General features: G+C 42.1%; 1 protein-coding gene across 2 annotated transcripts in view; it reads left to right on the forward strand.

The window, feature by feature from the left end:
* The window catches only part of TARBP1 (TAR (HIV-1) RNA binding protein 1), a 63,109-nt gene that overhangs the window by 42,302 nt on the left and 6,709 nt on the right, over window positions 1-14,098 (forward strand). For both annotated transcript variants that reach the window (XM_061182331.1, XM_061182339.1), the window contains exons 18-25: window positions 879-1,060; window positions 1,237-1,308; window positions 2,648-2,768; window positions 3,618-3,728; window positions 4,318-4,467; window positions 9,923-10,009; window positions 12,041-12,237; window positions 13,845-13,926. In XM_061182331.1, coding sequence (XP_061038314.1) covers window positions 879-1,060; window positions 1,237-1,308; window positions 2,648-2,768; window positions 3,618-3,728; window positions 4,318-4,467; window positions 9,923-10,009; window positions 12,041-12,237; window positions 13,845-13,926 — 1,002 coding nt within the window. The remainder of the gene's footprint in view (window positions 1-878; window positions 1,061-1,236; window positions 1,309-2,647; window positions 2,769-3,617; window positions 3,729-4,317; window positions 4,468-9,922; window positions 10,010-12,040; window positions 12,238-13,844; window positions 13,927-14,098) is intronic.

Raw genomic sequence — 14,098 nt, forward strand, 5'->3', positions numbered from 1 at the left:
ATTAAGATTTTTTGAATTAGTTGCCAGCTTTTAAGAATTGGGAAATTTGCATGAAAACCTGTATTTCCTCTTCTCTTGGAAAATTGGATGATCTGGCAGTACTGGTCATCTCTACATGACAGCAGTGGCCTGGCAGTGAAGTCCCTGGCCCATCCAGGTGGGACACACCCTTTCTGTTGCTCCATTCCAGACGGTGGCTTGATTACTCCTGGACCCTGAGGGCAAACGTCATGTGCCATTTGTCAGTGCATCTGTGCTGTTGCTTTTCTTGTTCAAGGAAATATTTCTCTGAATATAACCTATCCAAAGGTCTTTCTGGTTTCTGGAGGCATTTGTGTTTACAGTCACTGATACGTAGTAGGGAACATACAGTGATGGAATTACATCATGCCTCAGATTCACATACACTCCTTATCCAAAGGGGAAGATGGAAAATAAATCCATTTATTACCCTGCTGTCTCTGCGTCCTTTCCTGACCCACGGTACACACTTAGAGAGTGGGGCCTCTTTTGTTTTGAGGAAAGGGAGGCCCCTGGCAAGTGCAAAGAAAACTGAAAATGTCAAGGATGAGGCGTTTTTTCTCCCTTTCATTCTATCACTCTGGGCAGTTGTTCCTCTGGGATAGTTCTGGGTGAATATCAGTATCAGTAAAATTTTATTTATTTTTAGTATTAAGAAATGAAAAATGAGCATTCTGTGATTGGTTAGCATCTTGCAAACAGTAAAGAATTTTTAATTTTTTAGACTCTATTTATGGTTATGTTGAAACTACCATTTGAAGGCATTCAAGTAACAGTTTTTAGCAACATGAATTTTTTTTTTTTTGAAAAAACTTAATTGGTCAAAGGATAAAGTAACTATTGTTATTTCATTCCAGATTATGTACAGGATAATTGAAATGTCTACTATAAAAACTGGAGTCTTCAATATATTGATAAGTTATTGCTGCAAATCTTGGATAGTTTCTGCTTCAAATGTGTCTTTATCTACTGCTAAAAATTACAGCGAACTTGTCTATGAGGCGTGTATATTTGGAACAGTGTTTCGGCGTGATCAAAGGTAAAAGAGGCCATTATTTCAGCGTCACATAACTTACATTAAGTGTCTATTTGGGTAGAATTGGGTCTTTATTTTAAGGCTTTCAGTTAGAAGAATATTGATTAATTTTTAATTTGGGACTTTAATTTTTTTCTTCTAAAACTTGTTGTTCTTTGTCACATGTGTTTTATGGAAAGACTTATTCAGGATGTACAGACCTTCATAGAAAATCTTGGGCATGAGTGTGCAGCGAACATGGTTATTGAAAAGTAAGTATGGTGGGTCCTCCGTATCTTGATATAAATGTGGCATTCAAAATATAACATCATGTGAGAAACATTCTGTATAAGATATTTCATGAGGCTTCCAAATTGTGTTAGAAATTATATTGCCTTGCTAATATATTTTCTTCAGATCTGTCACTATTTACTGAAATATGATAAACTTAAAAAAAATTTAGTGCGAAGTCCAGCATAAATAAGGAAATAACTGTGGGAACATGCAATCCCTATCCCTCTTCTTTATTTGGGTGGAGGGGTGATCATCAGCGCACATAGTTTATTTTTTTTTTTGGCTAAAATCCACTATTTAACAAGTCACTATGCTCACGCAAAGATAAAATTACTGTTAGAATAGGCCCTAAAGTTTTGATGTCTGGGATAAGCCTATTCTTATCTAACGGCTGAAATAATTTTTTTGGAGCTTTTTTAAAAGTTTTTATTTTCTCACATAATTTTCAAAACTTTGTGCATAGGTGTTTATAAAGAAGATAATAAATTGTGTTGTCATGATTCACTTTGATTTTAGAGTTTGTTTAGGAAAACAAATGACAATTGTGTACAGTTACCACAAAGTGTTTATTATTCTAAGAGTCATAGCTATGTTTTAAATCTGCCTCTCTTCATTAAATATATACATTTTTCATTGTTGATTATTTTAATTAATTTTTTGTTTTCTTGGCTGGTTATAGTATAACAATAAGTAAAATTTTTTTAGTTGACGTTTCCAGAATACTTTGATCTCTACTAGATAGATATTGTTAAATTAAAATGACATTTATTCACATTATAATAGTTTTAATGAACTTGGAAATACTTAATTAACAATTTCAGTGAATTTATTTTTCCCCATTTGGATACTGAAAATGCTGGGATGCTCAGCACTCACAGTGAGTGCTTTCTGAGTTTGCCCTTCACTTAGAGACGTGCACTTAGAGTGCACAGTGATGACAGCATCGAGGTGTTGATGTGTGTTCTTGCCCCTGAGCAGGAGGTGTCAGTGGTCCTCTTCCAGGAACAGTGTCATGAGCTGTGATCTGTTCTGTCCACAGATAAGATACTACTGTGACAGTATCAGTAGTGTGTGCGTTGTTTTTCCAGAAGTCTGGGTGAATTTGTGCTCATTCAGACTTTGTGTACAGGATCTCCTGTTGATGTATTTGTTTGTTATCTTCCACTGTCTATCCTGATTTAAAATGCGTTGTCATTAAATATGAAGCTACTTAATTTTAGAAAACTTTGGAAGGTTTTGATATTTTGAAATTAATATCTAATGTATTTTTTAATTTTGAAAATGTATTAACATAATCTATCATTTTATATTTTTTAGTACTAAAAGAGAGGACCACTATGTGAGAATTTGTGCTGTCAAATTCCTGTGTTTATTAGATGGCTCAAATATGTCTCATAAGTTGTTTATGGAAGATCTTGCAATCAAGCTATTAGAAAAAGTAAATATGCTTTATTTTACCTTAAAGTATCTTAACTTAGCAGTTCAAGCACTAGCAGTGATGTAACAGAAGTAAACCTGGCAGTTGGCTGAATTTAGACAGTACAGACCATTAAAGCCGGGGAGAGCGCTGCTAATGTAGAAGGACTGCGTGCTGCTGTTGCCTTGTGTCTGGTGATGGCATTGCACTGTCCATTTACTGAGGTGCCCCTGTCTTAGTGGTGTTTGTATCAAATTGCAGATCCCATTATTCCAAACTTACACAATCAAGGGGCATTATATTCCCTTGCTAATACATTTTCTTCAGATCTGTCACTATTTACTAAAATACGATAAACTTAAAAAAATTTTTAGTGCAAAGTCCACCCCTGTGACCCTATGTCACCCCCTTAACTGGGCACAAGGAAAGAGAAGTATATTTTCAAGTACTTTTTTTTACTATGTAAATTTGTATGGTTCCTTTTCTCATTTTAAAAGCAGATACGTTTAGACTTCCTGGTGGTCCAGTGGTTAAGACTCCACGCTTCCAATGCAGGGGGCATGGGTTCGATCCCTGGTCAGGGAACTAAGATCCCACATGCTGCACGGCATGGCCCAGAAATAAAAATTAATTAATTAATTAATTAATTAATTAAGAATAATAAAACTTTTTTTTTTTTTTTTTAAAGATAAGTTAAACTTGGAAAAAATATCATAAGAAAGTGCTTTCTTATCCTTCTGCCTTTTGGAGTATAACAGGCTCCTATGCCCAGTTTATACGTTTTAAACTTGAAGTTGTCATTGATTTTGTTTTCATTAATCACAAATTCAGTAGGTAATTTAATATTGGTCCCACCCTCCCCCCCCCAAGGATGAAATGGTGTCCAAGTCAAGAACTCGATACTACGTGAATTCTCAACAACATCGAGTGAAAAACCGAATATGGCAGACTCTCCTTGTACTTCTACCCAGATTCGATCAGGTATAACATTTATTACATTCGTGCACTTAAGCATCATGTTTTCATATGAATAAACTATGTCGTAGAAACTGTCATGTGCTACTTTAAAATTGAGAAAGTCATCTGCTTAAAATTTATACTTTAGTTCTTAAAATTGAAGTTTATTCAGAAGTTTTTTTACTAGAATACTAAGGCAATTAGGTGTTGTAGAAATAAATTGGAAACTGATTTACATGGCCCCATTTAATATATTTTTCCCCCTCAGTATTTTATTGTAATATTTTAACCGTTTCAAGTCTCATGTGCCACGATAAAACTTCAAGCTGTTTTTTTAATAGTGACTGTTTCTTAATTAAAATTAGTAACCATTTTCAAAGTTGATAAGGAATAGATTTTAATTTTTCCCACCACAGAAAAGAAATCACTATGTGACATGATAGAGGCTAGTGCTGCTAAGGTGGTAGTCATACTGCAATATATAAATGTATCATCACATCAACGTGTTGTACACCTAAACTTATACATTATATGTCAGTGATATCTCCATAAAAATAAATTTTTTAAAATTAATAACCATAACAGTTTAATTTGTGTGCTTTATTTTTCTCAGAATTTCTTGAATAGAATTATTGACAAGATTTTCCAGGCTGGTTTCATCAGTAATCAAGCATCCATAAAATATTTTATAGAATGGATTATCATATTGATTCTTCATAAATTCCCTCAATTTCTTCCGAAGTTCTGGGACTGTTTTTCTTATGTAAGTAAAGGAGATTTTTCATAATTTTTTTTAATGAAGAAAAGATCTTAGCTCTGCTGGGAGATTGTTTTACTTTAATAGTTTTCTGGCTGTCAGTTGCCCTGCTTCTAACGTACTGACATCCTAAATTGTGTTTTGCAGGATTTGAATTAATTTAGGAGACAGAAAGCCCTGGCATTTATCTTGAGTACAGCATAATTTTTATTTGAGAGTTCTTCTATTCCAACAAAACAAAGATGGAAAAGGCTTCTGTTATTAAGAAGTAAGGGAAATAGGTGCCTTCTATATTTTTATTTACCAAGCAATGTCCTTGTTTGATCTTAGAGATAAGAATGATGAGGAATTGGGGACTTCCCTGGTAGTCCAGTGGTTAAGACTCCGTGCTTCCAATGCAGGGGCGCAGGTTCGATCCCTGGTCGGGGAACGAAGATCCCATATGCTGCAGGGTGCAGCCAAAAAAGTAAAAAAAACAACAAAAAAAAAGAATGATGAGGAATTAAATGCATTCCTTACATTTTAAAGAATTTCTTAGTAGGGAAATTTCAAATATATCCAAAGCAGAGAGAGTAGAAGGGAACCCCTACCACCCAGCCAAAAGCAAGTGTCAGTTCGTTTCCATTCTTACCTCCTCTGTACCCTCACGCACACCTCTGACACCCCATCCCCAACATTCTTATATCTTGAAAATCATTTTTAAGGCATCGATACTAAGATTAGTGATAGAGTCTGCAGTTGCGGGCTTCCTGACAAATAGCAAGTTGTTTCTAAACATCAGTTCTAAATACTTGCCTCGAGTATTTTCTGCTGGTTCCCAAGTTCACCCTTCCCTTTCTCGGTAAATGACCTTGCCTTCTGTGTGTGAAAAGTATCTCTTTCTGTTTCTCCCTTTCTGTTTCAGGGGGAGAAACTTGTTCTGTCTTCCTCATCTGTATCGTGTGTCCTTATGTGCATTTCCTTCTGGGACTTTACCCTGAGTTCTTCACTCTTATTCTGTTGACTTTTCCTCCATCTGGCCGTCATCCTAGTGTCTTCTTTTCCTTCTATTAAACTTCGAGAGTGAGTATCTTTGCCTTTCTCTCTTGCTCTTCTTAAACCACTGGGCTCTGCCGCATCTTCAGAAGTCACACGTTGAGGGCTTCACGTGCAGCCACAAACAGCCTAGTCTTCGTCTTCATCTTCCTTACTGCCATGCAGCCTTTCTCGTTGACTGTTGCTTTTTCTCCAGCTGACCGTGCACTGTGGTGATCCCTTCTCCAGTCCCTTGTCCTTCTCTTTCTAAACTCCCTTTGCTTTGTACACCCTGTCTCTGCTGGTTCCCTGCATCCCAGCCACCTCCTAGGCCCTCTCACATAATCACTTCAAACTGCATCCTGTATAACACGAAATTGACTAGCGTGTCTTTGCCTGAAATCCCTGACACACACACACACGCATGCACGCACGCATCATGGTCCTTCGCTGTCCCAGGCTCCTCTCCTGAAACCTGGGTGTTACGATAAGCATGGCGGCATCACCTTCACGATGATCCTGAAAAGTAGTTCGGAATGTTTACATTTTACTTAGTGAAAAAACTGAAGTCCAGAGAGATTAAGTAACTTGTCACACCACTAAGAAACGACAAAGCTCTAATTCAAACGTCTGTTTCATTTCAGAAGCCACGTTCGTCTTCACTGTTCCAGGGTTCCTCTCCTGTCTCTTCCTTCTCTTCATGTCCGTAGAATTAAGAAACATACTTTGACATTTTTTCCTTGCATTGCTTCTCAGACTTGTTGCTTTATCAATCTTGCTTGATTTGTCTGCTCTCAAGCGGGTGGGCGCTGCCTCAGAAATTCTCACGGAAGGCCCCTGGCTCTGGTGTGCTTCCAGCCTCCCTGACTCTCCTGTCCCTGGTCAAGCCGCCAATTCCGTCCCGTTTTTCCACTCTGCTCAGTCTCTCATTTTCCATAAAGAGCTCTCAGAGCTGGTATATTCTCTTCACATCTTTTCCTCGTGGACATCAGTCAGGGTTTTTCACTGTAAGCAAGTAAAACGTTTGCGGATTGAATCAAAGGGATGGAAAACAGCGGAGATGGGGGAAGTGAGGTAGCTTACACAATGCCCAGAAAGCTGCAGAATCCAGCTTGGAAAATAGGCAGGAACATGGTGGGGCTCAGTGGTTTCCAGAACTGTAGCCACAGGTGTGCCGTAGAGCAGGTCCACCAGGGCCATTGCTTCACCCCACTGGACGCCTGGTGCCTTCGCGGCAGTGCTGCAGCCTTGGCCAGCTGTCCGCCTGCCGCCTCTGCCGCCTGCACGGAGTGGGTTCTCTGTGGGCTCTGCCTCTCTGGGTAATGGGTCCTCAACCCAGCATTCAGGGCAGGCGTCTCTGGGTCCAGGTCACGTGACTTCTCTTAGCTGCAAGGAGGCTGGGAAAATGAATGTCTGGCATTTCCAGCTTCTCACAAGACCTATAAGGTGAAGAATTCCCTGAACTTGGAAGGGGATTCAGAATAGATACCCCAGAACAGGCAGTGTCCACTACACCCTTTTCCTCCATATATTTGAGGCAGGTGACCTTAGCTTTTATGTTTCCGAGAAAATAGCAGTCATCGCATAGGAATACCTTTACCTTCCCAAGAGCAGTCACGCAAATAAATATATAGGGTTGGCCGAAAAGTTCATTCAGGTTTTGTCATAACATCGTCTGGAAAAACCCGAACGAACTTTTCGGCCAACCCAATACCTTGTCCACATCCACCCAAGACTGCTTCCCTTCTTTATCATCAAGGACCTGAATCTGCTGTTGAGGTAATTCCTGTGCTTGTTCTCTGGCTTCTCTTCCTGTCTGCCTTCTCGGGAACCTTAGCCCTCAGTCTCTCTCCTATACCTAGTCTCCCCTTCTTAACCAGATGGTTTCTCATCTGTTGTTACGGGTATTTACACTGAGCTGCCCCTGTGGAGGACGCCTATAATCACCTATCTCCCTACCCTGTCAGAGCCAGACTTGCTGAAAGAAGTGTCTGTATGCCACAGTTTCGGGGTTTTCATGTTCTCCTTGCCCACAGTTCAATCCAGCGGACCCACCTCCAGCTCGGTCACTTCTCCGACGACCCTTTGCCAGGGTCGGTGGTCAGCCTCCTCCTGCGTCTCCTCATCCATGCATGCTGCAGACGACCTCCTTGTTCCTGGTTCAGTAGCACACTTCCCTGGTTCCTCCTGCCCCTCTGTTTCCTCTTTTCCGTGTCCTTTCTGGGCATTTCCTTTCCTCCCCAGCTGTTAAATCTTAGTGCTTCTCAAGGCTGGACTGCCTTCTTTCCTTAATTTCTCCTTGTTTTATAGTCAGTTTTATCTGGGTCATGGATTCACTTATTATCTGATGTGAATGACCCAATAATGTATATCTCTCTTCCAGACATCTTCCCCTAAGCGCTCCATCAGGCTGACTGCAGCCACACCCGGCCTGGCCATGTTTGATGGAGCACAGCCATGTCCGTTCATATATCAGTACATGTCGTTCATGGCTGTGTTTGAGCTAAAAGGACAGAGTCGAGTGTTCGCAACAGACTGTATGGACCTCACAGCTGTATTTTTATTCACTGTTTGGTCCTTTACAGAAAGCTTTGCTGACCCCTGCTGCGGACATCCTTCTTGAATGTTTATAAATCATCTAAAACTTGGATGTCTGACACCAGGTGCCTTATTTTTGCCCCAAACTTGATCTTTTTCTACGATTGTAAACAGCACCACCGTCTATACAGCTGCACAAAGCAGGGAACTCAGCGCTTTTCCTGACTCTGGACCAGATCCTGTCGGTCTTACCTCCCGAGTGTTTCTCAGTCACCATCTCCCGTCTCTGCGTTTGGCCTTGGTCCAGGCTGCATCGTCCACTGCACTGCTCCCCTCGGTGGACCACCTGCGTCCCCTCTTCCTCCCTTTCAGTCTGCTCTCCACACCGAGGCCAGAGCAGGTTCTTCAAAATGAAAACGTGATCAGGTCGTCCACTTTCTTAAAACGCTGCTCTCAGAACAAAGACCAAAGTCTTGAGTGGCCTGCAGGTCTCACGTGGTCTGTGCCCCCCTCCCCGTCCAGTCCGCGTGCCCCACGTCCCCACCTCTGCACTCGAGTCATGGATGCATGGATGGGCTGAGTTTTCTGTTGCTGGAACATTCCAAAGGCCAGGGGTGTGAACAACACTCTGCTATTTTTCCAGCTTCTGGATTGACTGGACCGGGCTGGGCTGTTGTGCATGTGGTGTCCACTGGGCTGGGACCTGCAAACGACTTCTTCGGCCACGTGCTGGTCACCTTGGCTGCAGTAGTGGGGACAGCCGAGGCGCCGGGCACCACTGATTCTGCACTTCTCTCTGTGGTTGCTCAGGGTTCCAAGGACGGGCATTCCAGGAGGACGCGTCTTGGCGTACCCGCGCTTAGCCAGCCTCTGATCGCGTCCTGCTGCCCGTCGGCCAGAGCAGGTGGCGTGACCGAGCCCCCAGCTGGGCGGGGCTGCATTAGGGCCTGATTACCGGACAGCTTGCCTCATCGGGGACGCCCCCACGTGGCCGAGGACCGCTCTGACCTTTTCTGTTCTTCCTCCTCTTTGCCTGCGTAGCTGCTTCTCTTCCTTCAGATTGCAGTTCTCTACCTCCCTGAGTAGTTTAGATCCCCTTAGTGTGGGTTTTTGTAGCACATAGATAGTTCTTTGTATAATGGGAATTTTAATTTATTGTCTGGTTTGATTTTTTCTTTCCATTAGACCGTAAGCTCCAGGAAGGCAGGAATCTTATCTATTTTTGTTTTCTCTGTTTCTGCCACAGTAACTGGTCCATGGAAGACAGTCAATAACTACAAGTTACAGAAAGGAATTAATCATCTGATGCGCCTTTTGGAACAGTTTCTGAACTGTGGTGTCTAGTCTCTTTCCAGTATACCTGGCGTCCGTCAGTTTTTTATCATTAAAATAATGTGTAATTCCAAGTCACTATCATTGGGAAGGTTTCCGAATTCCAGTTGAACACTCTTACAAGTAGCGTTTCATTGAGGCTTTTTTGAAGCAGCTGCAGGGCCCCATTTAAGCTCTGCCGCTCCCCTCCGCACGGGGGCCTTTGCCTCCCACTTGCCTGCCTTTGTTCGTCTTGCTCTCCTTCACCTGTTCCTCCTCCTTGCTGTTCCCCTGCCCACCCCCTTTCTCCAGCCAGCCCTTCTCTCCCTGCCGTGAGCTCGCCCCGGTCCCCACCAGTCACTCCTCGCCTGAGTGGGTAGCGGGCGTACGTCTGCTGAGTGTCGTGTGTGCGGGCGTTTGGCTCTGGGACGTTCCTGTCCTTTCTCGCTTTTCCTCCTCTAACCCCACCCAGGCCGTGGCTGCGTCGGGGAGTAGCCAGCCTCACGGCCCGGGCCCCAGGCGTCCGGCCCGGTGCCTTGATGTGCACGGGCTCGTGGCAGCCTTGAATGACTGTTTCGTGTATCTGATTTATTTTCAGGGTGAAGAAAACCTTAAAACAAGCATTTGTACATTTTTATCAGCTTTGTCGCATTTGGACATCATTACTGAAAATATTCCAGAAAAGGTGAGTTTATATTGTTTTTAAGAAGAGTTCAGACTTGACTATCAAAATAGAATTTATCCATTTGTACTAATTGTTTTCATGTAGAGTAGTCCTTGTGTGTTTTGCAATTTCTCCCCTTCCCTTCCGCTCCCCTCCTAATGGCACACGCACTTAGACACAAATGCAGAATAAGGTGTTACCCACGGGCACACACACACTGAGATAACGCCTGAGCACATGTTAAATCTCTAGACAAATTATGGGCAACTTTTAATGATAGGATGCTTAACTTTATACAAGTATTTATGTAAGATTATTTAAATAAGACTTCCCTTATTGCATTTAACTGTTCCTTGGCTGGCAGAGTTATTTAACAAATGCTAGTACAAAGAAACTCATGGTCAGAGTATTAAAAGCCATTGTGTTATTGAAGGTTTATATAAAATGACTGTCATTATTCAGAGTGTGAAAGCCAGTTCTTCATCTTTCTCAGGTTTAAAGCATCTTCCCTAGATAAGTAGAGATCTTAGCTAATTCTGGTTAATCACTATGGCAACTGCGGAGAATTCAGGAAAACCTGCCGGCAAAGATTTAGAGCAAGATTCTATATTATTGGATCTACATAGAATGTACTTATATGTTATAAACTCTGGGAGAAACTTAACACAGTTGACCCTCGGTCAACACAGGAGTTGGGAGTACCGACCCTCTGCACAGTGGGAAATCCACACGTAACTTTACAGTCACCGTAATACAAGGTTCCTCATCTGTATCTGTGGATTCAACCACCCGAGAATCATGTAGCACTGTAGTACGTCTTTAGTGAAAAAAATCCACATATAAGTGGACCTGCACAGTTCAAACCCCTGTTGTTCAATGGTCAGCTGTCTGAAATAAATGTTGTTTAGTGTTGAAAGTGAGGTAAAAATATTGGGGGGATAGGTTTCCTAGAATTTTTCAAAGTGCTGTCTTTAAGCACAGTAACAATCAGATTTCGTTGTTAACCTACTTCATCAATCCTAAAAACAGGGCTTTCTCCCCACCACATTTTAACCTCAAAAACCATGATAATATCTTAAAATTGATGGTGTGTTACAGCGTCTGTCAGCCAGATGGCAGTGTGTTAGTTACAGTTATGTGAAAACTTGTGTTAACACCTTCTGGTAAGAGTTAAGAAAGCTCTAGCATCAGATAATACCAGTTGTTATCTTTGTTTTAAATATGTGCAGGGAAGAGATTTGCTTGCAATCTGTTGAGAGAAGTAAGATAGACAAGAAACTGTACTATTGCAGGGCTCTCAGCGTGGTGCAGCCCAGTAACATTTACACATGAGCCGTTTGGTAGGAGCATTAAGGTAGCTCCTGATATACTGTATTAAAAGTTTGAGCCCATCTGGTTTCCACATTAATACATGTCACTTCCTTTGCCTTTCAATATCTGTTGAACTGTGTGGTTTTAGAAATCAGGGATTATCACTGCATAAAATCTCCTGGCTGTGAAGGTGAAAAACTCTGTGAATTCACAGGAAAAGACTGCAGGGAAGTTTAAACTCTTATTATTTTTCTCCCCACTTCTTAATTTTCCTGCCACCACTCAGTGCTGTGTGGGTCCAAGGTCACCATTAGGGAAAACAGAGTAAGTAGTTCAGACCAGGGGGGGGAAACAGCACTTCATGAGATACCTTGCTCAAGTTCACTTAATATTTCTAACTTTTTCAGCCCATGGTAAGGTAATAAGTGATGGAGACTTCTTAAAACACTGGTCATACAAAGGTTAGCATGAAGGTACTTCATTCAGATTAACCTAAGTACTGGAGTATGGGGGGAAACATGTGTGGCAGCATGGTAAATAAAAACTAAAGAGCTGGGAAGATACTTTCCTTCTTGAGGAAATTACTCCTGCCATTGTGTCTGTCTGAGAATGACAATGCAAAACCAGTGAAGTAAGATTTTACTTTGTAGCATTTTTGTCACCTGTACACCTTGTTCTTGGTCATACAGCCAAGGGTAAAATGGTCCATGTTTACATCTGAAGAATGTTTCTCCTTTTCAGAAACTAATTCTGAAGCAAGCCCTTATTATCGTACTGCACTGGTGTTTTAATCACAATTTTAGCATTCGACTGTATGCCTTAGTTGCTCTGAAGAAAATCTGGAGCATGTGTAAGACGTTGCACATTGAAGAACTTGATGCTTTGACTTCCATTATTGAATCCAGTCTGAATCAAGTGGAAAACATGCATGGAGCAGGGTAAGCAGGCCTTGTCCCCTTACCCCTCGGTCCAGCATTGTGTGCAGAGAGGGCATAGAGGGTGCCCAGCTTCAGCAGCTTCTGTTGAGCCCATCACGCTGCAGGGCACAGAGCTCAGATTAGGCAGCATGTAAGCAGCTCACTATTTGATGTGCAGTTTAATTACAGTTGTAAGTGCTGTCAGCTCCGTCATTGACCTTTTTTTTTTTTTCTTTCTCTTTTTGCTCTTTAATCCTTGATCTTTAATTTAGGGACCTCTAGATGCTTCTCTTCAGCGTAGCCAAATGTTTTCATCCTCTGTTGTCAAAGAACTGCTGAGAAGCAGCATGACTTGACTCTAAAGCCGTGCTCATGAGCCCTCAGATGTCCCGGTTAAAGCTGGAAGCTCTTGCCTTTTTCTTTTCTAAGAGAACTTCTCTATCCCCCAAACAAAATCCTACTCAGATGCTCAATATCAAACAGATACAACACCGCTGCTGTGATGGAGTAGGTCGGGGTGCACGACTCAGAGCAAAACCCAGGGGGATGGGAGCTCGGACGCATATTGGGGTGTTGTCCTTTGAAGAGACCCTTGAAAGCCAAGGGGCAGAGAAGACAGGTGCATAAGGAGGGGCCAGTCTCTCATCTCAGGTCTCCTCTTCTCACCCCACTGATGTTGAGGCCCAGCCGGCAGGGAACTGGGAACTGGGCTGGGAACTCGGGGGTGAAGAAGGTACGTTGGCCGGAGCAGGAGAATGATCTTGCCGGGAAGGCGTCTTGAAATTGCTGCTTAGCTTTTGGGTTGTTGGTCATGAATTTAAACTGAAACCTGCTGGTGGCCATGTTTTTTTTTATTCCTACCTCTTTTGCCTTCTAAAACTTAACAAATTTTTGGTTTTTGTTGTTTGTGACTGTGTATCTAAGTATGTAAAACCTATTACTTTCATTTGGCTTATGAAAGTTGGTACAGTTTGGCTGCGTGTCATGAATCTTCAGGGTAGAAAACGTGACTTATGTGGACTTCCCTGGCAGTCCCAAGGTTAAGACTCCGCGCTTCCACTGCAGTGGGCGTGGGTTTGATCTCTGGTCGGGGAACTGAGATCCCACATGCTGCGCAGTGAAGCCAAAAAAAAAAAGTAACTTACGTAACGATTTTCTCTCCTGAAAAAAAAAAAAAAAAGCATTTATGGCCAGAGAGACATAAGGATCCCAGCCTAGATTTCTTACATGGTTCCCTTTTAGAATTTTTTCCCCAAGCATGTGAGTTGTACCTGCGGCAGCTGTTCCTGTGAGATTTTCCCATCGTTTTCTGTTGACTGATGACTGTCTCTTTGATGGAGTGGAGACCTGAGTTTCATTCTTGTTGAGTCATTGTTTGATGTAGGACTGTGAGAGAGTTATTTAATTTCTTTGTCTGTCTTTGAGTTTCATTTCAAAATGTCAGATTTAGGGTCATCTTTTAAAGGATGTTGATCTTGGAGATAGGGGTTATAAGTCTTGGGATAAAATTCACAAGATTTTCCATTCATTCTAAATTCTGCAGTACCTCTTTAAGAGAGCTACTTGGGTTTCCCCCTTACCAGAGTGGGTTCACTAGTCTGTACCCCACTTGTATCTTTAACACCTAGGAACGCGAAGAAGAATTGGCAACGGATCCAGGAGCATTTCTTTTTTGCAACGTTCCACCCACTGAAGGATTACTGTCTGGAGGTGAGCAGAGAATATCATTTGCGAACTCTCTTCTGTATCTTTAGTCCCGGTGCTTCCTTTCTGCCGCGGTGGTTGAAGGTATAATGAGGTTAACTGTCCCTACAGCACCGCCTTCATGTCGTAAAGTGCTCCGTGTCATTTTGTCACTTGGTGCAGATGGCTGCTTGCGCTT

Source organism: Eubalaena glacialis, chromosome 1 (assembly GCF_028564815.1).
Source record: "Eubalaena glacialis isolate mEubGla1 chromosome 1, mEubGla1.1.hap2.+ XY, whole genome shotgun sequence".
Lineage (NCBI taxonomy): Eukaryota > Metazoa > Chordata > Mammalia > Artiodactyla > Balaenidae > Eubalaena > Eubalaena glacialis.